This window comes from Balaenoptera acutorostrata, chromosome 9 (genome assembly GCF_949987535.1).
Source record: "Balaenoptera acutorostrata chromosome 9, mBalAcu1.1, whole genome shotgun sequence".
In the NCBI taxonomy this organism is placed as follows: domain Eukaryota; kingdom Metazoa; phylum Chordata; class Mammalia; order Artiodactyla; family Balaenopteridae; genus Balaenoptera; species Balaenoptera acutorostrata.
In genome coordinates this window covers 71676604-71704383 of record NC_080072.1, presented here as the reverse complement: position 1 = coordinate 71704383, position 27780 = coordinate 71676604, and the positions used below count along the sequence as shown (strand labels likewise).

At 35.9% G+C, this 27780-nt stretch overlaps 1 protein-coding gene across 1 annotated transcript in view; it reads right to left on the bottom strand.

Moving 5' to 3' along the window:
* DEUP1 (deuterosome assembly protein 1) overlaps positions 1-27780 on the bottom strand; it is a 100523-nt gene that overhangs the window by 53367 nt on the left and 19376 nt on the right. Inside the window, 5 exon segments of the mRNA XM_057553347.1 lie at positions 3307-3546; positions 5864-5977; positions 10637-10771; positions 17752-17847; positions 19257-19428. Coding sequence (XP_057409330.1) covers positions 3307-3546; positions 5864-5977; positions 10637-10771; positions 17752-17847; positions 19257-19428 — 757 coding nt within the window.

Here is a 27780-nt window from a genome sequence, read left to right as displayed (position 1 = left end):
TTCACTTGGGGAAGGGGGGGGGGCACAAAAGGGCTCTAACTCCAGGACAATGAAATGTAGTGTCACCATGGAATTCTGTAAAATGTGATAATAATGGAGTCTATTTGTGTACTGCCATTAGAAAATAATACCTAAAAGAGTGACATTTGGAGATATCATTAAGGGAAAAAAAAGCTTATTTGTGCTCTAGCTGCACAGGTAGAAGAATTTATGTTAGAATTGAAACTTTTACAATAATAATGATTTGACAGGTTTTTCTAACATGAAGGAATATGTGAAAGTTTTTAATTATAATTGACAGCATTATGTAAAATTGACTAGAAAGTGCAAAAAAAGAAGCTTTGTTAGTATTGATAAATTGAGTTGTTTTTTGACTTGTGTAATATCCCTTTGAATTCAATGTTAATAATACTGAGTTGACACAAGAATTGGTGATTTAACTTAGATTAGGTGATTTAAAATTAGCATGCTTTTGTATAAAAGTCAAGTCAATTATTTGTCAGTGTGGATGCAAATATCCAGGAAAATGATTCTTTGGTACTTGATTCAGTTATTGGAACACTTTCAAGTTTGTTTGGAACAACTTGGGTATGTAAATCTCTACTTTTTTAACTGTAAATTTTATGAAATCTTAATACAGATCGGGAACTTCCGGTGAATACTAAACATCCAAATTGAGATGTGTAAGTGTAACATACACACCAGATTTTGAAGACTTAGTATGAAAAGAAATGTAAAATATCTCATTAATAATTTTTTACATTGATTATATGTTGAAATGATAACTCTTTGGATATATGTTGTGTTGAATAAAGTTTATTACTATTATATATTAATTTCACCCATTTTGTATTACTTCTTTTAATGTGGCTACTAGAAAAGTTTAAATTACATTTGTGGTTTGCATTATATTTCTATTGGACAGTGCTGCTCTAGTACCTTAATGACACGTTATCAAGCAAACAAAAAAGGTCCATTTTTTTGGCATAGATATTAGAAAAAATGCAGAACAATTTATTTCTGTCATTAACTGCCAATGGGAAATATTGTACACTTTCAGAATGTGAGTAATGCAGCACAGTAAATAAACATATGCAATGGAATTAATAGCTATGCTGACACATTTCAAGGTTGTGGAAAGACAAGTGAGAAGATGTGATTCATGTGAAAACTCAGATGCAGCTGGCATTAAAGTGTGTTGTAAACTAAAGAGAATTTTATATACAATAAGTGACAGTAATTCAGACTGAAATGGTTGTCTTTTTAAATTCATGTGCAAGACGTGGAACACCATCATATGACAGTTTTGCAAAAAGAGAAGAGAAACTTCTTTCTAAATACATGCACTGGTTACAGTGATTATTCATTTCTAATTATTCCCATTTGGTAAAATATAAATTTTGTAAAACAAGTTTGAGGCCCATCTGTTTAGTTAGAAATTTGCTTAATGGTTTGAGAGAAGCAGTGATTTTGAACCCTCAAATCAGCTATCAAGCAGTAAATAATTGATACTTATTCTAAAGTAAAAGAATGAAACATAAGTAAAATTTGGAAATAAAACAGGGAAAAGGCCAAACAAAAGCATCATTTTCAGCATTTTTTTTCTAGATGCATCAAAATTAATTAGTGTTTTCCTGGAAGTAGAAATCTTCGCTTCTAGACACCTTGAAGTTTTTGAAGCAAATTACTTCTCAAAAATCTTTTCATTAGAACTATATTTTTTTGTGTGTTATGAAACATACTCCAGAATAATTTGATTTTTTTTTCTGTAAGTGAATCCTTGTGATCCTGGTGCAGCCTCTAGCAGTATAAAGACAGCCTCTAGCAGTATAAAGACAGCTGCAAAATGTAAATTTAAGACGTCTTTAAATCAGGGCCAGAGGTGTGACCAGTGACCCTTGTCCAGGGGGATGAAGGGGAAGCAGCCCCTGGGAGGAAGGGGAGCCTGTCAGAACCAGCAGTCACGCAAACCCAGCTCCACCAGGACTGGGGGGCTGACGGCGAGCTAAACAGTAGAAAGCACCTGGACAAGCTCTACAGCAGAAGAGGAGGGGCTTGGCTCATTTACATTCTAGTGAATCCAGAGAAAACATCATCAATAACTTTTCTGTTTCTAGAAGATGTATGACTTTCTCAGTGTTTAGCATTTGTGGTTTAGCTTGGTTTGTGTACATCTGCTTTCTCATTTGTCCTGGAGTAACACCCCCTCCCCAAACAAAGCTGGAGTCTGGGATGGGAAGCTATACTTCTCTTAGAAATGCCACAGGATAGGAGAAGCTGGGAGCCTGTGCTCTGTCCCCTTGCCAACGTGGGGACAGGGGAACACAGAAGATAGATGTTGGAAGAGAAAGAAGTGAAAGGATGAATCCCACACGTAATCCCACATACAATGTGGCAGAAGGAGGGAAGGAGAAGTCGGCCCAACACTAAGAAATGACCCTGGGAAGAAGAGCCTGAGGTGGCATATCTTAGAGAAGTGGAAGTCTGCTCAGGCAGTGACCTGGAAAGGTGACTTCAGTCTGAGGAGGGAATGGAGTGGGACTAAGAAATGGGCCAACTGACACAGAGGAATCAGTAGAAAGAGGCTGAATGTTTGCTGGTGGGAGATAAGACCTAGAATGGGAGAGAAAACCACAGAATGTCTCAAGTAACTGGAGAGCCATGAATAAGAAATACATATTTAGTCGAGAAATTGGTAATGACCAATTTTGATGAATGCTGCATAACTTTTTTAGTGGTTCCAAGAGAGAGATAAAAAATGATTTTTGAGTTAAGAAAAAAATTAATCCTTGGAAAAACCATCCATCACATCTACCAAGGTGGAGTTACCTCCTATTTGGTAAACGATTATGATAACGTTAATGGTGATAAACCACAGGGAGTGACCCTCATGCCTCTCAGGGAGGTGATTAGATTGTCAAACCCTTAATAATTTCCTGGGTCTCCAGCCCAGGATTCCTGAGAGGCAAAGAGGCACAGCGTCAGAGAGAATGAACACTGGGGACAGAGGGTGTGGTGTGGCTAAAGGGCCATGGTTTTTAGGAAGAGAGGTCTGTGAGAGACCACTCTTCTACTGCACTGGTAATATTTATTATTACGTCACTGCAGAACCCGAGTGCACCTAGTGCGGAAAAGTACCCATGGGATTACTGAATTTACTCATCAAGTAAGAATTACTTATTAAGAGGAAATATGAGCTGAATTTACATATGTAATAAAAAATTAGCTTTCTAATCCATATACCTGTTGAGTCATCATTTGTACAACTCATGGGCTGTATCAGTTGAAAAACAAATAAATCTTTACCTGGCACTGTCTTTGGTACATTTTCAGTTCTTGTAAGAGCTTCTGATTTTCATCTTGTAACTTATTCCTGCTTAACGCTATTTCACTCACAGCTGATTTTAATTTTTCAATAATGAACTCATCTCTTTCATTGGTTTCACAACTGGTATCTGGTTCACATATCCAAGGAATTTCAGAGCTGCTGTCTTCTATGCCCTGTTTTTTACTATTTAGTGGAGTTTGGTAACTTTGTGCCTGTTTCTGAGAAATATGAAAATTGTGTCAGTTAAGTGAAGAATATCGTATTTAAGCTTACATAAAGTTCAAGAATGATAGAAAAGAAGTAGGAAAAACATCTTTAAATATATTATTAGATAATGAAGCTTTGTCCTTCATAATTCAGTCTTGTGTTTATTCTAAAACCTCAATTTCACGTGGCATAAAGAGAAAATATATCTGTATAACCTCAGAGCAAAGATGCAGAGTAGAGTAGACGGCTTTTGCTAGGGGATTCTTATTCAGCAAAAAAGAAAATATAGAAGATATGAAAAAAAGCATGGATTCAATTACATAATAGTTGAAAACGTCTCTATGACAAAAAATAAACAAAATAAAACAAAAAATCTGGATTGTACAAAAAAGTTGTCAACATGTATAACAAGGGTAATTTCTGATGTACAAAAACTTCTACACATCAATAAGAAAAAGACAAACAACACAAAAGAAAAGTGGGCAAAGTTTATGCACAGGCAATTCACAGAAGAGGAAATGAAAAAGGCTGAGAAACAAAAGAAGAGATGCTCAACCTTACAAGTAGTCAGAGAAACATAAAGCAAGTGAAGTCAAGGTTACAATTAGTCCATCAAGTTAGTAAAAATCAAAAGACAGATAGTCCATGTTGGTGAGAGTGGGGGTAGTCTTGTTGCCTGTTCATGAATTATAAATTACTATCATTTTTAAGAAAGTAATCTGTTGGGCTTCCCTGATGGCACATTGGTTGAGAATCTGCCTGCCAATGCAGGGGACACGGGTTCGGGCCCTGGTCTGGGAAGATCCCACATGCCGCGGAGCGACTAGGCCCGTGAGCCACAATTGCTGAGCCTGCGCGTCTGGAGCCTGTGCTCCGCAACAAGAGAGGCCGCGATAGTGAGAGGCCTGCGCACTGCGATGAAGAGTGGCCCCCACTTTTCGCCAACTAGAGAAAGCCCTCGCACAGAAACGAAGACCCAACACAGCCAAAAATAAATAAATAAATAAAATTTAAAAAAAAAAGTAATCTACTAATATTTATTAAAAATTTGAATGAACATACCCTTTGGCTCAGCGATCATTTCTAGGATTTTTATTTAACAAAAGGAAAGTATTCGTATTTAAAGATGTACATACAAGGGTATTTGTTACACTACTGTAATAGCAGAAAACTGGAAACAACCTGAGTGTTCGTTAATAAGGAAATGATTGAAAGAATTATGGTACATCTACGATATATTATGGTATATATGATATATATACACTATATACTTTGAAATATTTTAATTAAGTAGTGACTCAAAAGGCTATTCATGGCTTATTAAGTAAAAAAGCAAAATTTAAAAAAGAAAAATATACAATTTCCACACAAGCATATATTTACATATTTGTACAAACAAAAGAAAATGTATGTGAAGATAAACACCTAATTGTTAACAGTGTTTATATTAAATGGATAAGAATGGAGTAGAGGATGAGGTTATCAGTTTTACATCACATTATTTTGTATTGTTAAATTCAGGGAACACGTATAACATATAATTCAAGTAACTTAAAGAAAGAATGAAAAATAAGTATATATCAAACAAAAATGTTTCTTACCAGCTTTAATAAAAATTCCAAATTCCTTAGGTAAGCTTTTAAGGCTTATTACAATCTAATATCCAACTCACCAGCCTTCCCTCCCGCCTACTGCCCCTTCACCTCCCGCATGGACTTCCAGCCAATTGGCCCACTTTCCATTCCCTGAATTTGCCTTTTGCTCTCTTGCCTCAGTGACTTTGCTCATGTTATTTCCACCACCTGGAATACATTCTCTCTTGTCTCAAAATACAACCATTCTTCTTCTAGGCCCAGGCCTAGTCCCACCCCTGTTGGAGGATGTTTCCTGACTATCTCAGTCCAAATTTTTCTCTTACTCCTTTGACCTCTAAAAGGATTTGTATCCTTTTCATTCACTTGTCATTAATTATCTGTAAACCTGTACGTGTATTATCTGTGTCTAGGCTGTAAGGTTCTAGAGGGCCAGGACCAAGCAATCTTAAGACTTTCTAAATGACTTGCTCATAGGCATGCAAAAGCATGTTATTTAATGACATAATAACAATGGAGACTTTTAATAGCACCACCTTCCGAGACATACAGACTAAAGTCATCATTACAGATATTTCATGCACTTGTAACTCTACCCAGTGTTGGACCTACTCTGGTTATTTTCCCTTAGTTGGCATTTGTATCTGTAGAAGGATTACATGCTGAATGGTAAAGAGAGTAATAGTATTTAACCTCTAATTTATTCTGATTTAGAGGATAGTATTAGATAATGTACCTGAAATTGACTACACTTCTCAGATAATACTTTTTGTTGAGCATCTAAAGAAACCAGATGAGTCTGATATAGTATCTCCTGCTTGTCCCATTCTCTTGACTTTGCTCTAAATTCCTTTAAAAAGTGGAGAGAGAAATATAAATTGAAAAACTTATTCATTTTAAAGCACAATGAACAGGGCTTCTTTCATTTGTACATCTTTCTTCTGAGAAAAAAAGTAAATCCATTCTTTCCCCATTAGGAAAACAAAAAAGTATCAAATCACTCATCTTGGATTTACTAATAGATATATCTTCTAATTTTTGCTAGGAAAGTATGGAATTGAATCCACTATTTTATTTTTATTTTTAATTTTTATTGGAGTATAGCTCCTTTACTGCAACTTTTTAAAAATAAGGATTTTGTTTGTTAAAAATGTAAAAAATTTTTTATAACAAATACTGATAACAAATAGCGGAGTTTCAAACAATTTTTTGCATCAACCAGTACTTCCTTTCTATTTCCTGAGCTGACACCAGAAGTTTTTTTCCCTTCTTTCATTCTTTACACTCAGTCACTAAACCTGCTCCCTTGTTTTTGAGGGGTGGGGCTTGGACTGATTTAGTGAGTTTGTCCCCTGTGGCTTTCAAAGCCGTTATCCCAGGTGAAGCCAAGATTGACCCATTCTTGAGAACAGACAGAACAACCATCTCAGGCCTCCTTTAGGCAGTACCAGCTGGGCTAAGCTGGGGAAGAAGTGGTAGAACTACTTGATACAGCATGCTCTCAGTTCTTCACCGTTTTGCTCAAGTAGTGTCTTCATGGAGCCTGGTTATCTGTTCACAAATTTATAAAAGGAAAGAATGTGGCTTTGGGAATCCCAAAGAAAACTTCACTGCTTCTCAATTTTGCCTAGGGCTGGCCATCATATCTTATCTTTCTGTCCAGGCTGTAAGCAACTTAAGGGTAAGGACTATGTATTTCATTACTTTTGTATTGCCCACGGTGCATGACAAAGTGCCAGGCACCACTTACATGAATGTACAAACAAAAGCATGGTATTAATATTTCCAAACATGTAAACATTTCTCACTAAATTTTGCAAAGAAAACAATGTGGTTGGAAATAAACTCTATAGCTACTAAGTCCATAGCGATATATTACTGAATGTAGATACATGGCATGAATGCATTGATGTTTCCAATTATCAACTCAGTAGTATTAAGTACCTAGTGTCCAGCAGGTACTGTGGAGAGGGGAGAATTTGGAAATATTTCATGATTAAAAGAAACAAATTTTTGAAAGAAAAAATCAATTTATATATAAAATAAAGTAGGGAAATGTACATGTAAACAATTTTACAGTATTAGTACAATAATAGTGCCACATAAAAGCCATGCAGATAATGCCATGATTATCTTAGCCATCCCCAATAATATGTCAATTGGAAAAGAGTTCATTTGGCCAGAGAGATTGGCGATGTTTTGAAGATGGCTGAAATGACTGGATTGGCTAGCTGGAAAATAAATATACTAATTTAGAGAATGAAAGCTACATCTTGCTTAAAGTGAGGATATGGCATTTCATATTTTCTATAGAGAAATGATTTTAAAGAATATTTGGGGAAATCTTCATTTTATAAATCCAAAAGTCCCAAAATAATCAGTGAAAGAAGGCTATAAATTGGGAGGCTTTTATAGTAATTAAAGGTGACCTGAAATTGAGTGGTGGTAATAAAGATGGAGAAATATAGATAGACCCTGTTTTAAATATATGATAATACCCTGATGAATAGACCATATTTATTAAGATAAATGAAGACAGTTCATTTAAAGTTATTGACTTTGATTCTGACATTTGACAATTTAAAATTAGGTACATGAAAACAGGGTCTTCAGAAATAGTGACAAATTTACAAAACTAGGTACACTTCAAATCAGTACAAGGTGGATTAAAAAATTGCTGTTTAATTTAGAAAGGAGTTTTTGGAGTCAGAAGTCAAAATGTGGGCAAGGTTGACTTGCACAGTTCATATCTTTCAATGATATTAATACTTAACACCCAACAATCTCAATCTTGACAATAAATATTTCCCAGCATGCTTTAGGAGGAGGCAGGAACATCAGCCTCACTTCCTTACAAATTCTACAACAGGTAGACATGAGGCCAAGAATGAGGCCAAACAAGGCTAAAAATGTGTGTCACAAACATATCGGCTGGTCCTTATAACAGTCCTAGCTTCCTTGGTCTTACAGATGTATTGGTTTCAAGATCAGCAAGCATGCAAGCACAATATCTCCAGCAGTCACGGGGCTGTGCAAAGACAGAGCGAGCTTTATAAGGATTTTGTAGAAACTGGAGGTGTCGGCCCAGGCTCCAGTTCCAGAGGCTCCGTACACTTGCCTAAACCTCCAGAGTAAGTTCTCCACAGCTAGAAACCTTTTCTGGGTCTTTAAGTTTGCGAGTGGATCAGAGGCATTAAAATCAAAGTTTCTAGCAGAAGCTATATTATTATATATATATTTTAGTCCCTCTACTAAATCTTGAGAGGTAGAATGACCATTTCTTTAGTGATTACTGTATATCAGGGACTCTACAAACTTCCACTTGCAAGATAGTTTTAACTTTTTAGTACGAAAATTTTCATACTTACATAATAGTAGAGAGTCAAACAAACTCCCATGTACCCTTCACCCAGCTTAACTACTGTCAACTCAGTCCATCTATATTTCATCTATCGCTCCACCCTTTCTTGTTGGAGTATTTTAAGGCAACTTCCAGACTTCATGTATTTTTACCCCCAAATGCTTGAGTGTGCATCTAAACACACATACACACACATATATTTTTTTCTTCCATAACCACAGTGTCACTTGTATTTTTAGCCCCCATTTATTGGTGAAAACTGTAATCTCTGTGAAGTTAACAGCTTGTCTAAAGGTCACAGGGCAAATAAACGAGTCAGTCAGGTCCTATTTTATGTTGTAAACTGTCAGGTTCTTCCACTATAGCAAGCTGCTTCCCATTGCTCGATCACTGTACCAGCGTATAAATGTTTGTCCCCAAGGAGAAACATGCTTAGATGTAGACTAAAACTGGAATAGCCCATCTCCTACACATTAATTTTTCACATGCCTCTAAGCAAAAACAGGTACATGAAGTATTTCTGTAACAAAATAGATTAAACTGTATCTACATAGTGTGCTTAAAAATTTTCGTATAAGTACAAACATATCAAGTCATACTTTGCTACTGATTTCCACTATAATTTCATGAGATGCATTTTATATAAATATTTAGCTCCCTAAATGTAAAATGCATACACACAAAGTACTTAATTTAAGGCTTTTTCTTTGTCCAAACAATTTATATGAATGTAATTCTCCCACTAATCCCCATGAGAAGTCAATCAAATGGAACATCAGTGACTTAACTGCATTTTCAGTGAAAGCTCGTGTATATTAAGTTGCAATCTTTGGGCATCTTCTGTGAGACCAGAATATTTCAGAAGCCAGTCGAGTTACACCATTGCAAGAGCCAGGGAGTTATACACAGTGCATTTTCCTAGAGGGTCAACCTTACTTAGTGGTAGTAATTTTGTATTTAAAAAAATGTACATTTATTATTCAGTACAATATAAAATTTGCAGGAATTTAAAAACTAAAACCAAAGACTTCCAACAAAGTTCTTGCAATAGGTTGGTTTTAGGACTGTGATTCCAGATTGGTTTTTTTTTTCTGCTCTTAAAAATATTTTGGAGGAAAAGTTTGAGAAGGACTTAATTGAAGAGTCAGATGATAAAGATGAAGAAGTATGAAACAGGGCAAGGACAATTAGATAGGAGAAAGACAGAGATAAGAGGCATTAGACAAAGGAAAGGGGCAAATCTGGGCTGGAATATGAGAGTAAGAGAAAGGAACAGATCAAAGATTCCTAAGAGGTTTCTACCTGGGTGATTGGGAAGTACAGTACCATTACCTATGAACAAAGTAGAAGAAACTGAAATCATTGGCTGACAGTGGGAGAAGCTGGGGATTAGGGCTTGAGAACAGTGAAAAAAAAAAAAAAAGACTGGGATAACATGATAGGGGTCAACTTGAGGTCAATTAAAAAACAATGTTTGAGCAGCACTGGCAATTTAGCTAAGGTTAGAGAACAGGAATTCATACTAGAATCTATTTGCTGTTATGTGGCCAGTAGCAGGAATGCTCAAGGGCACAGGGAAGAAAAATAGCTGGTTTATTTTTTCCAAGGTTGGAAAGTTAAGGGGATTAAAATAAGTGTATCTATGACATAGTAAACCTTTATAGGGACTGAGATTTTAGAAGTTCCGGGTAACATGGGGTAGCTGTATTGGAGTGGCACTACCTCTTCAAATAAAAGATCCTGAAACTTCAAGCTCTGTTCTGAAAACTGCTATGAGGCTTCACTGGGATTTAAGTACCTAATAGTTAAACAGCCATTAAAAGATTTACTAGACACTCGCTTTAAGTGACCCCAGGGATGTCCTTCAATTTCACTCAACATCTGCAGTTCCTTTGAACTTTTTCTTTTGCTCTCCAAAAATGCTGATATACATAAAAGATGTATAAATCGAAGTGATGTTTTAATTCACTAAGTGCCTGAAGGGAAGGTGCACTAAGAAAATATATTCAATGAGAAGTTGATTTCTAATGGAGTTTGTTACCACAGTGGTACATGTCATTGTGTACACTAGAGACAAATAGCCCTAAACAGCAACAACAAAAACCAATCTCAATATACACAGGGAGAAACTAAGAAAATATAACTCACCTCTAATTTCTGGTTCAAATTGCTCAGTTCAAAGGGTATTTCTTCTTTGACGTGTGGTACTTCTTTTTGTCGAAATTTATTTTGCTTCATCTGGTGTAATCTCAGTTTTTCAAAGCTATTAGTTAGTTTGGAGAACTGTAAATAATACAGAATGCTAACATTTTACTATTGGTTATTTCTAACTCGATTTCACGATAGTCCTTTTCTTGTGTACCTCTTTCAAAATTTAAGTCACGATTAGGAAATGCAGTAAAGCTTAAATGTTCCAATTAGTGAAGATAGAACCAGTTATTAAAACTAAATTATTGAAGCTGAATGCAATTCAGCTTTCATGTAAATTTGGAACTTCATTAACTGCACAGTTAAACAGCGATTCACTTGATAAAATGTTTTGTTCAGTTTTGTCTTAACCGTATGTAGCAAGGCTCAAAATTTAAAACAACCAAATTCTTTTTCTTACTTTTATTTAGTGCCATCTTGTGTTGACGATTTTAATTTCAGTAACTCAATCTATAAAATAACCAACTTATACTCCATTTAAGAAAACTGAGGACTTAATTTAAAAGATACAAACAACATACACTTATTCATGTTGATATAAGTTTAAATAAACTTAAATATCAAGCTTGATATAATCTTTTTCTTACCAGTAATTCTTGTTATAACTTAGACTCTATTATTTTTTTTTCTTGCTTCTACCTTCAAGTAATTGATTATAAGTGGCATGGTCTATCAACATCTGTGAGGAAATTTCTAAATAACCAATTTTTTTGTTTTTATTTTTTATCTTGAAATAAGTATAGATTCAGAGGAAGTTGCAAAGATATTACAGAGAGGTTCTGGGTCCTCTTCACCCAGTTTCCCCAAATATTTACATCTTATTGAACTATATAGTACAGTATCAAACCCAGGAAATTGATGTCAGTACAATATATGCATGAGTGTATCAATAGTTCATTCCTTTTTATTGCTCAGTATCATTCCATGGTATGGATGTAACCACAGTTTGTTTGACCATTCACATATTGAGACATTTTTGGTTGCTCCCAGTTTTTGACTATTATAAGTAAAGCTGTGAACAATTGTGTCTACTTTAGCTGACAGTCATGTAGTCATTTCTGCTTCCTTTTTCCTTCTCACATTGTTTTTAAAATTGATATATAATTCACCTACCATAAAATTCACCCTTTAGAGTATATACTTCACTGGTTTCTAGTATATTCATAGTTGTATAACCATCACACTATCTAATTTCAGAATATTTTCATCACCTCTATTAGAAACCCTATATCTATTAATAGTGACTACACATTTCCTCCTTCCCCAAGGCCTGGCAACAACTAATCTACTTTCTGTTTCTATAGATTTGCCTATTCTGATCATTTCATATTAATGGAGTCATACAACATGTAGTCTTTTGTGTCTGGTTTCTTTCACTTAGCATAATGTTTTCAAGGTTCATCCATGTTGTAGCATGTATCAATGTTTCATTCCTTTTAATGGCTGAATAATATTTCATTGCATGCATATACCACATTTTGTTTATCCATTCATCAATTGATGGACATTTGGATTGTTTCCACTTTTTGGATATTATGGAAAAATGCTGCTATGAACATTTGTGTACAAGTTTTTGTGTGGATATATGTTTTTATTTCTCTTGGGTATATACCTAGGAGTAGAATAGCTGGGTCATATGGAAACTCTAAGTTTAACTTTATAAGGAACTGCCAAACAGTTTTCCAAAGTGGCTGTACCATTTTTCTTTTCCAATGGTAATGTATAGGGTTCCAATTTCTCCATATCCTCACCAACATTCGCTGTTATCTATCATTTGGTTATAGCCATTAGCAGGTGTGAAGGGGTATCTCATTATGGTTTTGATTTGCATTTCCCTAATGACTAATGATGTTCAGCACTTTTTCATGTGCTTATTGGTCATTTATATATCTCCTTTGGAGAAATGCCTATTTATATCTATGCCCATTTTAAAATTTGTCCTTCTGTCTTTTTATTGTTGACTAGTATGAGTTTTTTTTTTTAAATTCTGGACACTAGTCCCTTATCAAATATATGACTTGCAAATGTTTTCTTCCATTTTGTCGGTTGTCTTTTCACTTTCTTTTGGTGTGCTTTGAAGCACAAAGGTTTCTAAAATTTTCATGAAATCAAGTTTACCTAATTTTTCTTGAGCTTTTGGTGCCAAATCTAAGAAACTATTGCCTAATCCGAAATCATGAGGATTTACTCCTATGTTTTCTTCTAAGAGTTTTACAGATTTAGTTTCTATATTTAGGTCTTTGATCCATTTTGAGTTAATTTTTGTCTATGGTAAGGGTTGAACTTAATTCTTTTTCATGTGGATATCCAGTTGTCCTGTCACTGTTGAAAAGACTATTCTTTCTTCATTGAATTATTTTGGCACCACTTCTGCTTTCTTTTGATTAATATTTGTAGGGTATATATTTTTCTGTCTTTTTTTGTGTTTTCTATTTTTTACTTTCAATTTACATATGTAGTTATTTTTGAAGTGAGTTTCTGGAACACAGCATATAGTTTGGTCATTTAAAAAATTTACTCTGTAAATCTCTATCTTTTAATGTGTGTATTTAGACCATTTTCATTTAGTGTAATTATTATTATGTTAGGGTTTAAGCCTGACATTTTTTGTTTTCTGTTTGTTATCCAGTTTTTGGTTTCTCTGTTTTAGCTTTCCTGACTTCCTCTGGGTTCTTTGAACATTTTTTAGAATTCCATTTTGATTTATCTATAGTATTTTTGAATGTATTTCTTTGTATAGCATTTTTAGTTATTGCTCTAGGTGTAATATTATAGATACATAGCTTATTACAATCTACTGGTGTCAACATTTTACCAGTTCAAGTGAAGTGCAGCATCTTAGTTCTCTTTATGTCCCTTTGCCATGACCCATTTCTAACATTACTGTCTTAAGAAATTTCTCAATATACATTAAGAATCACTTTAGACACTGTTATAATTTTTGCTTCAGCTGTCAAACAATTTATCAATAGAAAACTCAAGAGAAGTAAAGTCTATTGCATTTACCCATGTTTTCACTTTTTCCAATTTTTTTCTTCCTTCCTGATGTCTCAAAAGTCTTTATCATTTCCTTTCTACCAAGAGAACATCCTTTAGCTATTCTTTTAGGGCAGATCTATTACTGACAAAATCTCTTAGTTTTCCTTCATTTGAGAATTTCTCAATTTCCTCTTGGTTCGTAAGGATATTTTCTCGAACATGGAATTCTGGGTTGACATTTTTTCTCTTTCAGCAATTGAAAAACATTCCACTTCCTTCTGGCCTCCATGGTCTCTGATAAGAAATCCGTTATCTGAATTGGTTTTTCTATATAGGCAAAGTGTTATTTCTCTCTTCCTGTTTCCAAGACTTTGTCTTAGTTTTCAGAACTTTGACCATGATGTGTCTTGGTGTAGATTTGTTTGGATTTATCATATTTGAGTGTCACACAGCCTCTTGAATCTGTAGATTTACATCTTTTGCCAGGTTTTGAAACTTTTCAGTCATTACTTCTTTGAATACTTTTTCAGTCCTACCCTTTTTCTCCTCTTTTCTGGGACTCTGATGATACAATTTTTCAACCTTTTGTAATAATACTACAGGTCCTTGAGGTTCATTTTCTTTTAGTCTGTTTTCTCTCTGTTGTTCAGATTGGGTAATTTCTATTTTGCTATGTTCAAGTTCACTGATTATGTCCTCTGTCCTCTCCATTCTGCTTTTGAGCCTATCCATTGAATTTTTTTAGTTTGGTTATTGTATTTTTCAGTTATAAAATTTCTAACTGCTTGCTCTTTAGTTTCATCTCTTTGCTAAAACGTTCTAATTTAATTTGTTTCAGGGATGTTTGTAATTGCTCATTGAAGCATTTTTATAACAGCTGCTTTAAACTCCTTGTCAGATAATTCTAACATCTATATCAACTCAGTGTTGGTGTCTCTTGATTGCCTATTCTCATTCAAGTTGAGATCTTCCTTGTCTTCGGTGTGATGAGCGATTTTTTAACTGAGGCCATTTTTGGGTATTGTGTTACATGACTCTGGATTTTATTTAAATATTGTGTTTTAGCAGTCCTTTTCTGACAACATCCCAGTAGGGAAAAATAGAATGCTGCCTCATTGCTGTCAGGTGGCAGGGATAGTCCAGGTCTTAACTTGGCCTCAGCTGGTAACTGGGAGGAGGTGTTCCTCATTACTGCTGAGTGGGAGTGAGAGTTCAGGCTCCCCACATTTTTCATTGACACCACTTTGATTGGAGGGGCATAGGTGCCTTGTTACTGCTTCTCACACGGCCTTCAATGATGCTGTAGTGAGGGGAGTAGCCCTGTTACCACGGAGAGGTGGTGAATGTCCTGACTCCTCATTAGGCTTCCTCGGATACCATTCCAGAGAAGAGGAGGAGGGCTGCCTCATCACCACCAGATGGGCAGAGAAGTCCCGGCTCTCCACATGGTCTCCACTGACATCATGGGCTGGGGAGGGGCTTGTTGACACCCAGTGGTGATGAAACTCCTGGATTTCCACTCAGTCTTCTCTGACTCCATCCAGGTTGGGGCCTGGGCTACCTCATTATAGATGGTAAGGGTGGAACCGAGGCTGTCCACTCAGTCTCTGCTGGTGAAGTGGGTTTGCAGCCGTAGTCTTATTCTGTGGCCTTTGGCTAGAGTCAAGCAGTTATTATCTAAAAGTGTTTAATCTTGGTAGGTTGTCTTTTCTTCTGGTTTTTCAGTTGTAGGGAGCAGGTTTTCCCTGGGGCTCTTTTTGTTTGATTGTGCCCGCTGGAGTGTCTGGGTTGCTGGCTTCTCTGTTATCCAGTCTGGGATATAAGAGGTAAAAAGAAATTCCAGGAACTCACCACCATGTTGTTCCTTGGGTCCCAAGGTCCTAGTTGGTCTGTCTTTCCTCTCCACTTCTCGGAGTCTTCTTATTGTTTTATAAATAATGCCTAGGATTTCTAGTTCCATTTAGCAGGAAGAATAGGGGAAAGTACATTGACTCCACCATTCCAGAAGTAGAAATCTCAAATATATATACAATTATAGTTTTATAATGGTTAGAAGGAAAAGAAAACACCCCATTTTATAAAAGGAAGCAATTTCTACAAGAAAGTTTTGACAGAGTTGAGTTTTTTAAGGCAGAGTGTGGTAAAATGTACCCTTAAGATATTTTAGGAAAATAAGTTTGTAAACAAATGAGGAATTTCAAAGAAAGAAGCAGTAGAGTGAGTCAGCAGCAACAAAAGCATGTTTGCCACAGGATATCATTTTCTGGTTAGAAAAATGACATATTACTAGTCATTATGCAAACCAAGTCAAATACATAGTACTTTTCTTTTTCTCTCTTTTTCCCTCCTTTCCTTTTCCTTCTCTTCTGCCTTCCCTCCCTAACTCTCTCCGTTCCTTTCTTTTAACCAGAGAAGAAAAGAGAGGCAGAAAACTGCAGCGGAAGCAGATGGCTGTTCTCTCAACAACAATGTAGTGTTTCCAAAGTGTATTCTGTGAAACACCTGTTTATGGTGTTTACACTGTAGCTGTGCTATGGTGTTAGTTGGTTTTAGTTTAAAAAACAGAAGGGTTTCATGGTCAAATATGTTTGAAAAATGATGGATTAAAAAGGCTAAATGGATGTTTTTAAAGCAAGACTTCTCACAGCCTGTAATACGCTACTATGCACTGTGAATGTCCAGGAGAAGAGGAAGAGTAAATAGCATTTCCTAAGTTCTCAGTGTTAGTACACAGAACAAATTTTTGTGAAAATTGCCGTAAAGACATTTGTTGGCTAGCTGGCAGCTGAGTAATAAAATAGAGCTGCAAAGCATCAAATGGCAAGGATTCATATATTAAATGACTGCTCAGTGCCTGTAAACAAGCCCAAAACTTTTTAACAACAGACAAGAAAAAAAAATCCAGAAATTAAAGATCTGGTAAGCTGTGACTGAACTCAAATATAACTGAGAGATGGTACTTAACCTGTATCTAGATTTCTGTATTTTTTCAAACTTATTCCAGGTTGTGATCTCTTTGTTTATACTGAAAAATTATAGTGATTCAATATTTATGTTGCTATGTTAGAGCTTCATCTTTATAGAAAAAGCAAGGTTGATTGACTTAAGTGTTAAATGCTTAGAGTCTTAACTAGGAAAACCCATATAAAGTTTCATAATTCAAGCTACCATCTAGCAGCAGCTATTTAAATTGCAGGCAAAATATCTAGGTAGACTTAAGAGCTAGCCTTGTAAGATCATACCCATTAAGTGGAATCAAATGCTTCATATTCCTATTGTAATGGCTGATCACCTCCTTAAAAAGGTACATAAGGAGGAACTTTAACTTCTTTGGGCTCCTTTAACTATATTATCATCTGTGAAATCTCTGCACTCCAAAAAAAGCTGGTTGTAAAGTAAAATTCATAATCAAACCATATTTCCCATTGATTAATTTACTAAGTGAAGCAAGGATACAGTACCTACGAGACCTGAGATGCTCAGATGCTTATTGCCCTATGTGTCATTTGTGGGAAGAAAGAGAAGAATTTTTGCTTCCTAGCACAGTGGGGAGTATAATATAGGGATAAATCAGAAAGAAATCAGTATCCCTCTCATCATATATGCAGAAGCCCTCTCATTTATGAAACAGCCCTACCAGTAACAAAGCAATAAAGACCAGTTTTGTTCTTTCAAATATCTATTTTGTAATAGCAAACCTCCATATTTTAAATTGCCATAGAAGAAAGGACACCCCTATTAGGAAGTAGTGACTACAAAAGATAATACTTTGTTGTTGTTGTTCACAAAGCTAATTATCATGATATAATTAACCTACTACTCACTTGATAAATAGAAAGCCATTAGTCTATCACTGTGCTAAGAGTTAAAGGGATACAGAGCTGACAATCTAATAAAAGAGACAAAATCAATACACATAAAACAATGAAAGACAGGGCCAAACATATAACCTGTAGTTGAAATACTAGAACTTTTGCTTATACTAAAAATAATTCATTTTAACAAAATTAACACAATTTTATAGGTCAAAACATATACCAAAACATATGATATTAAATTGTAATAAGTTTCCTTACTTGAGCTTTTAGGGTTTGTAGTTGTCCTTCGTAATTCTGAGTCATTGCTAAGTTACATTTTTCCAAACTGTCCAACTTCTGTCTAAGTAACCCCACCTGAATTAAGAATAAAATTTAATTTTGATTTTTCTAAATTTTGCCTGACAAAATCAGAAAATGTACAAAAGAGGAGTACAGTTCAAATAAAACTGCTGTACCAAACCAAGAATAAATATTTGTACTGTGGTTCTTAGAATAGTTATTAATAATTAAATTCACAAAAACCAAATGTAGCTAGCACTATTCCACTGGGTACACATTAAGACAGTATGGTATGGATGTTTGACAAAAGATCCTTCTCACCGGCACATTTTAAAGCAGGTTTTAAAATTTACTTCGCATTATCTTTTTGGGAGGCTTATGTCATCGTTGTCCCATCGTTGGGACAGAACCCCTGCAGACACACTTCAGCCTTTAGTTTAGGCGCTACTACCTTCAATGGGAGCTCTGTTTTAGTGGTGTTGTGGAATAATTGTTACATTTTTATAAGAACTAACAAATTAAAAAGAAAAAGAAAAATGTCTAAGAGGAGTTCTTAGGGATTTGGCTTACAGAATTTGCTTAAAAAGTAGGCAAGGCCCCTGTTCGCACATCTGTATTGTGACAGGTACAAAAGTGAGAAAATAGTCCCTTCCATACGCCAGGTCTGATGACCTGCCTCTATTGATAACTAACTAGGCCAAACAATAACTTAGTTAACCATGACAAAAAACTAAGTTCCATCGAGAGGCCATTAGAGGTAGAAAAATGGCCACTGAACAAGTTGACTTGATGTTTTAGTTATTAGCATGTCATCAGTAAACATTTCTTATGCCTCACCCCAAAGAAAAATTCACAGACACGAAAGTCCACATCAGGTGAAGCGTATGCCTTTTCTGAACTCCTCTGCAGGCCCAAGAGCACTCAGACCTCCTTCTACCATCACCAGCTTGGCCACAAGCACCTTCACCAGGGTCCAGGGCATTCCTCCCAAGTGAGCGCCCAGGTATACACACACTCCTTTCACCAAACTGTTTTCTCTCTTGTTCTACAATCAAGGCTTTACCTTTTACTTCTTTTAGGAAAGATTTTTCTAGCAGATGAGAAAAGGCAAATGCTCCTGAACTCTGCCTCATCCAAAGGCACAGCTTTGTTGACTACTTTGTTTCTACAGCAGCAAAATCACCGACATCTTTGCTTGCAAACAGTATTTATTTCACATACATATTGAATGTTTGTTTACTTTCCTAGACAACATTGACTAGACTCTATTTCTGTCTGCATTGGCAAATTACTACCGGTTTAAGCTCTGCTTGCCGCTTATTTGATAGAACACATTTAGCACACTGTGACAGAATTTCAAGCTATAAATGCTATTGCTGATGCCTGATAAAAAGTATGTGTAATGAAAAATATATTCTGACAGAACAAATACTATTTATAACAGCCTGAGGAATTAACAATTTATTAACACATCTATGCAGTACCTCTTGACCTTTCTGTTCTAAACAAGTTTGTGCATTTGCCAACTCTTGATCCCGAAGATCTAATCGTGTCTCCAGAGCCCGCATCTTCCTTTCCCAATCCAATTTTTTGTTGTTTACCATGATGTCAATTTGTTCCATTAATTCCTGAAGCTCAGCCTCACAAGGAGAAGCTCTGGCAATTGTAGAAAAGTAAAATACATTTTAAAAGAGTGAAATGTGAGAAGAAGAAAAATTATGATCTTGCTTTGAATAGCTTGATCATTATTTCCTCAAATTGTTCAATTATTTAAATAGGAAGAATTCCGAAAACCAGAGGTTAACATTTTAAATTAAAACTAAAAGCTAATATCAGAGCTAACAGTGTACATACTTTTCAAAGGCATTTTAAAAAGTACAGTTGCTGCCATAATATAATGCAATATATTGATAAAGTCACTGCCTGCATTTCTCTTATGTACTGGTGGTAATGCATGGATCTCCCTGACCCAAAAGTTTTGACTTAGACAAGGGAGTCCTAAAATGAAAAAATATTGTGTGGATTACGTCAGAAATAAGGTCACAATAAAGAAAGTTAGTTTAAAAATAATAAATAAATAAATAAATAAATTAATTAATTAATTTTAGAGTGGGCTAATTCAAAGGAAAATTCTAATTATGAAAAATGATTCCATGCTCTTACATGTAAATATACATATACCTATGCGCTTATCATAAGTTGAGGAGGTTTGACGGCAGGTCGGCTGGGGCTTCAATTGTGCCTGCCAGGGAGAGAGGAACAAGCCCAGGCTAGGTAGGACCAGATTCAAACGTACTATCTGGGCTACACTGCTGCTCCTTTGGGAGAGAAACTTGGTGTGATCTGGCTGGTGGTGTCTCTTTGGAAGGAATCTAAGTGGGCAGGTGTGGGCAGAGTAATGTAAGATTTTAGACAATGGGGATACTATTAGTCAGAAAAGTGGTAATATTTTGGGTCTAAGAAGGTCTACTGTGTTTGAAACAAGACCCTTGGTGATAACTAGAATTACAGAGACCGAGAATTAGAGAGATTGCTAAGTGCTCCCAGGGCAGGGTTCTCCTTCATAGAACCTGAAGCATTCCCCAAGGACCTGGTATAAATCCAGTCATTCAGCCTGGATAAGCAGGTAGATGTTGAGGCCTCAGACTTCAGCTTAAAGAACACACAAATGTCCAGATTAGAAAAGCAAGTTACTTCAGTATCCATTCAATGGTGCTGATAGGGCTTCCAATATATTTGCGTAGCTGGGAGGAAGGCAGGAGAGGCAGGTGTAAAATGACATCATTTCCTCCATTTAGTTTCACCAAATCAGAATTTTAGGGCTAATTAAGGATCATTTAGCATTTTTAAAAAACTGAAGCCCAGCGACATCAAGGTCACACATTAATTAATGGAAGAGCCAGAACTAGATCCTAGACGGCTGCTTCCCATCTTAATTAAGCTCCTTCCTGTATACCACACAGCAAAAGACATGGTGTTTTGCATACGAACTTGCTTGGAAAATGTAGTACAAATTAGCTCTGTTGCAATAGGTTTAGAAATAGGTATTTGAACTCAGAATTTCCAGAATCCCTTTCTCAAATACCCAGAGTCAACCTGAACAAGGGATGTCCCCTTGATTGGCTTATTCAACAGCAGATTCACCAGTTTTGACACCAGAGAGGTTGTAAGTACAAAATGCCATTCTTAAGTCTTCTAACATTCCTGGGCTAAGGCCCAAAGGCTCTCAGTTTTTACTTAAAACCTAAAACAAGTCTGAGGAAAGGAAGTACTAATTCCTCTATAAAAAAACTTGATTGGATTTTGATTGGAGTTCTGATGTGGGGAAAAACAACAGAACGAAAAGAATGGTTTTCACACCATTTTTATTTCATAACAACATGTATCACCCTTTACTGTAAATACATTTTGTCTATTTTTTTCTGCTGGTGTAAACTCTGAAAGAAAAAGGACTACATCAGTCTTGTTCATCACCATCTCCCCAAGGCTTAGCACAGTGCTCTAGCACATAGCAGATGCTCAATAAATCTCTGAAGAGTCAATGAACGAGTTTTTTCCATTACTATCTCCTTGGCATATAGGAATGTACCGTGCTAATGGAATTAAAATATAGGCCTAAAGTAGAGTGTGGCATAATATGAGCTACTCAATCAGTATTGTTAAATAAGTGAATAAAGTGTTTATTTTCTGGTTATGACTATGATATGCAAAAGTCAGAATATTAGACTTCAAGGTGGAAGGACTTTTACAAGTCATCTAGTCCAACTAACCATTCAGTGTTTGCATACCTTCCACAAATGTTTCTGGAGAGAATCATCTATCATACCCCACTGATCAGATTCAGCAAATCTAGGACAGAGCCCAGATTCTGCATTGGTAACAAAGGTATCAAGTACATGCCACTTGGTGCATGCCAAAGTTTGTGATCTATTTTGTAATATCACCGCCAAGAGGTCACCCAGCCTAGGTCTGAACTTTTCCTTTAGCAGGTAACCACTGTCTGAGATTGCATCTAGACAGAAGTGGGTTTTTAAAAGTTCTTTCTTATACTGAAGAACTCTTTCATCCACTGGTCCTAATTTGATCCATTGTAACCATTGAGAACAAATGCCTTTTCAACACTGTAGACTATAAAATACTTGAATACAGTTATCAATACGCTGAATACAGTTATCAGTGTACCTCCAGATTCTTCCTGAGTCTTCTCAATGTTCAATATTTGAGACTGAACATACTAACAAACAATGCCAGAATATGCGGTAATGGATTCTGACACAAAACCTTTGCAGCAACAGTCCTAGAATGGTCAAGACTTGGTCAATGACTGACAGCTTCCCCAATTTTGCCTCCACTTCCAACTCAGAACCAACCAGAGAAAGGCAAATATGTTCCCCAAACCAATCACATAGGAGGCCCTGCTTCTAACGATCCTGCCTCTAGCTTCCCCATGTCGACAGCCTAGGGCTGAGGCATACCTGAAGCCTTCTGGTTTTTCACTGTTAAGCTTTCCCACTCTCCTGCCTGTCTTTGAGTCTGCCAAATGCAAGTGATAGTTGACTCCCTTTTTATAGACATCTTTGAATAAATAGCCTTCATTTGTTCTTATTGGGTGGTCTTTGTTTATTTTCACAAGTTATCTTTATTTCCTTCAATTGCTTGTAGAGATTTTTTTTTCTCTACCATTCACTACCTAGTATACTGCCTAGAAAATACTACATGCTTAATATACAGTTGTTGAACTGTGTATTAGTTGAAGAAATGAATGACTATTTTAAGATTTTCAGAACCTTCATAATCCTGGCGGCTCTCCTCTGAACAAGTTCCTTCCTGTTTGTCGGTTTCCTCCTTGAAATGTATTGTTCAGAACTTTAACATGGTACCCAAGGTATGGTCTAATAAGCTCAGAGAGGGACTCTCACATCCTTTGTTTTAGGTGATACATACTTTCATTCAAGCAGATGAAGATCACCTTAGCTTTGAATTTGGGAGGGGGAAGGGTAAAGCCAGTGATATCATATGACTTTTAAGGCGAGTTTTTTCTTGATAAACACGCTTTTTCCTTTTCATGCATGCTACGAGCAAAGCCACCTACTCACTATCTTGTGATTGTTTCATTTTGAGGGATGCTCCAAGGGCAGGGATTTATATTTATTTTCATTACATTTCAGTGTTACAGTTTCAGCCTCGATGTAGATTGTCATCACTGATTCTTTAAGGAAGCAAACATTCACAGGTGACTTCTCCCCACTGTGAGATGAACTAGGAAGACAGACACACAAGACCAACTGCCTGTGTATAGGAAGACTTACAAGGCAGGCAGGTACAGTAACAGATTGATGAATACATACAGTTCTTTTGGGAACAGAAAGGAGGGGCCCGAATACCCCTTGGGTATTGGACAGCGTGGACTATCACAGAAACCTTCCTGAAAGAGGTAACATCTGAGTTTATATTCTGGGATCCTGGTACTGTCAGAGAATATATTCGCTATACCTCCCAATTTTGTGTCAGCAGCAGATTTGATAAGCATTATTTGTTTTACATATACATTTTTTTTTCATACAAGTGATTGTTAAATGTCATAAAGGACAGGAGAGAGGACAGAGCCCTCTGGCCTTCCATTATCAAGCCCTTCAGGGTCACAGTGATCTGTTGATTATTTCTTTTATTATAATCAGATGTTAATCCACTTAATTAACCTTACTTTTTTTCCCACAAAAAATGTGGTGAAAAGCCCTATAAAATATGCCAAAGCCCAAGTACATCTCTGTCTATATGTTCTCTGATGCACCAGCATATTTGCACTTTGAAGCAAGGCTGGTCTAGCATGCAATGGTCCGGGTGCATCCATGCTGAGTCCTGGTGGCCACTGCTTCCTCTTCTGGATGCTCACAAACCACTGATAATCTTTTCCAGAGTCTTATCTAAGATTTAGTCAAACACACTTTTACATCAAATTCAGCTTTTTGTCATATTTAATACTCCCTTTTGAAAGTCAATTGTCTAATCTTGTAGTATATTTTCCCTTCTTCAGTTTCTCAGAGATAATTAATAGCAGTTCGGCTGTCTCAGTATCAATATCTGTTCCTAAATCTAGTGAACTTTAAAATAAAATACAAAAGGCTTAGTTTAGCCTCCTCCAAAACTGGACAGTACATTATTTATATTTTTATTTCTTCCTTTAGTCAAATGCTGACTAACACTATGCTAATTACTTTCCTGTACTTCCTGTCATGAATCTTCATAACATCCCATAAAGTAGACCTTATTATTCCAAGTTTAGAAAAGTTGACTGAGGAGCTAAAAAAGAAAAAAAAAATTCTCTGAATCTTTCAGCATTGGAGACCGGTTGGATTATGCCTGATAACACCACTTAAGACATGTAAACCCCTGCCCTAACTACTGGGTTTATCCTTGGGAGCAATTCACAAGAGAAAGATCCTGAGGTCAGGACAGCAGTCTGAATGCATTAAGCCAGAAAGGAGGGGGCACATTGAGACTTGCAGGGTAACATACCAGTCTGGGGATCCTAGAGTTAAAATATCAGGACATCATTATTTGGAGATGAAGAGAGAGCAAACTAGAAAGCTGGTGATGTAAATGGAGGCAGTAGTGGCAAGTGTGTTGGGAAAGGGCAGGGGAATGGAATGTGGAGAGAGTCATTCAGAGTAAAAGGGGCTAGGGTAAGATACATGGAATACATGTCACTCCAAAGTCCTTTAACAATGGGCTTAGGTGCTGATTCTTAAAAGGCAGACCTTCATCAGACAGATAACTATGGTGACCATATGATTTGTTATCCAACCCAGGACAATTTTAAAAGTGAAAGGGGCACTAATAATAATTATTCCAGGACAACAGGTATAAACAGTGGCTGTTCTCGGCAAACTGAAATGTAGGGTCAGTCTATCCATCACCAGTCTGGAAAACAGAAGTGGATAACAGGTCTATTTAAAAAAAAAAGAGTGAATTCAGTTCAGGACATGAGAGATGTCTGACAGAAATGGATCTTCACCTTGGGAGAGAGAAGAGGGGCTTTGCCTTAAAAAACAAATATAGAAGTCATCACGGAGAAAGGGCAGGGAGAGAGGAAGGGAAGCAGGGAGAAAAAATAAAGAGGACACTATTTCATGCAACATGGACAAGCCTAAGAAAATGAGTTTCCAAAAGGCTGATGAGCAATCTTATCAGGTCTTACCTTTTTCAAAATATTCTAATAAAACTCATTTTAAAAATGTATTAACATACTATCTGTCTTAGTTATATTACTATTATTTAGTTCTACTAAATGTATAGTGGCACAATATATTCAAAGCGGTGAGAGAAAAAAAATTTCAACCAAGACTACTCTAACCAGCAAAGTTATCATTCAGAAAAGATATAAAGAGTTTTCCAGAAAAGCAAAAGCTAAAGGAGTTCATCACCACTAAATTGGCCTGACAAGAAATTTTAAAGGAACTTCTTGAAGCTGAAAAGAAAGGGCACTGATTAATAACAAGAACACATATGAAAGAATAAATCTCACTGGAAAGGTAAATATATAGTAAAGGTAGTGAGTTAATCACTTATAAAGCTAGTAAGAAGATTCAAAAACAGGTAGTAAAAATAACTATGATTACAACAATTAAGGGATATACAAGATGAAAAGATGTAAAATGTGACATCAAAAACATTAAATGCAGCAAGGGGAAGAGTAAGAATGTTGAGCTTTACAATGGTATCAAACTTAAGTTATTATCAACTTTATATCAACTGTTATAGATAGCAATTGTTACATGTAAACCTCATAGTAACCACAAAGCAAAAACCTATAGTAAATACCCAAAAGATAAAGGAATATAAGCATACCACTAAAGAAAGTCATCAAATCACAAAGGAAGAGAGCAAGAGAAGAAGAAAGGAACATAGAGGAACTACAAAAACAGCTAGAAAACAATTAACAAAATGGCACTAAGTGCACAGCTATCAATAATTACTTTAGGGACTTTCCTGGTGGTCCAGTGGGTAAGACTCCACACTCACAGCACAGGGGCCTGGATTCCATCCCTGGCCAGGGAACTATATCTCGCATGCATGCCACAACTAAGAGTTCACATGCTGCAACTAAGAGTCTGCACACCACAGCTAAGAAGTCCACATGCCGCAACTAAGAAGCCCTCATGTCACAACTAAGAGTCTGCATGCCACAGCTAAGAAGTCCACATGCCACAACTGAGATCTGGCACAGGCAAAATGAATAAATAAACAATAAATAAAAATAATTTTTAAAATTAAAAAAAAATTATTACTTTAAATGTAAATGGACTAAATTCTCCAATCAAAACACACAGAGTGGCTGAACAGATAAGATAATAAGACCCATCTATATGCTGCCTACAAGAGACTCATTTAGGATGTAAGGACACACATAGACTGAAAGTGAAGGGATGGAAAAAGATATCTCATACAAATGGAAACTGAAAAAAAAGTTGGAGTAGCTATACTTTTATCAGACAAAATAGACTTTAAAACAAAGACTGTAACAGGGACAAAAAAGGGCATTGTATAATGATAAAGAAGTCAATCCAACAAGAAGATATAACATTTGTAAATATTTACACACCCAATGTAGGAGCACCTAAAGCAAATATTAACAGACCTAAAGGGAGAAATAGACAGCAATACACTAATAGTAGGACACTATAATACTCCACTTACATTAATGGATAGGTCATCCAGACAGATAATCAATTAAAAAACATCAGCCTTAAACAACACATTAGATCAGATGGACTTAATAGATATTTATAAAATACTCTATCCAAAAGTAACAAAAGCAGTCTTCTCAAGTGCACATGGAATATTTTCCAAGCTGGATCATATGTTAGGTCACAAAACAAGTCTTACTAAATTTAAAAGGACTGAAGTCATATCAAGCAACTTTTCTGACCACAATGTTATGAAACTAGAAATTTATTACACAAGAAAACTGGAAAATTCACAAATGTGTGGATATTAAACAACATGCTACTGAATAACCAAAGGTTCAAAGAAGAAATAAAAAGAGAAAGTAAAAAATACCTTGAGACAAATGAAAATGGGTATGTAACATACAAAATTTATGGAATGCAGCAAAAGTAGTCCTAAGAGGGAAGTTTTAGCTATAAATACCTACCTCAAGAAAAAAAAAGTCTCAAATAAACAATCTAACTTTACACCTCAAGGAACTAGAAAAAGAAGAACAAACAAAACCCAAAGTTAGTAGAAGGAAGGAAATAAAAAGATTAGAGCAGAAGTAAGTGAAACAGAGATTAAAAAGACAATAAAAAAAGATCAGTGAAACTAAGCTGGTTCTTTGAAAAAGATAAATAAAATTGACAAACCTCTAGCTAGACTCACCAAGAAAAAAAGAGAAGACTCAAAATCAGAAATGAAAGAGGAGATATTACAACTGATACCACAGAAATAAACAGATCATAAGAGACTACTATGAAGAATTATACACTAACAAATTGGACAACCTGGAAGAAATGGATAAATTCCTAGAAATATACAATCTACCAAGACTGAATCATAATGAAATAAAAAATCTAAACAGACTGACTGCTAGTAAAGAGACTGAATCAGTAATCAAAAATCTCTCAACAAACAAAAGTCCAGGACCAGACGGCTTCACTGGTGAATTTTACCAAACATTCAAAGAATTAATACAAATCCTTCTCAAACTCTTCCAAAAAAAAGGAGGAGGGAACTCTTCCAAACTCATTTTATGAGGCCAGCATTACCCTGATGCTGAAACCAGACGAGAATGCCACAAGAAAAGAAAATTACCTGGTGAACACAAATGCAAAATCCTCAACAAAATATTAGCAAACCAAATTCAACAGGCACACACTACGATCAAGTGGGATTTATTCTAGGGATGCAAGGATGGTTCAACAACCACAAATCAGTCACTGTGATATGTCACATAGACAAAATAAAGGATAAAAATCATAGGATCATCTCAATAGATGCAGAAAAAGCATT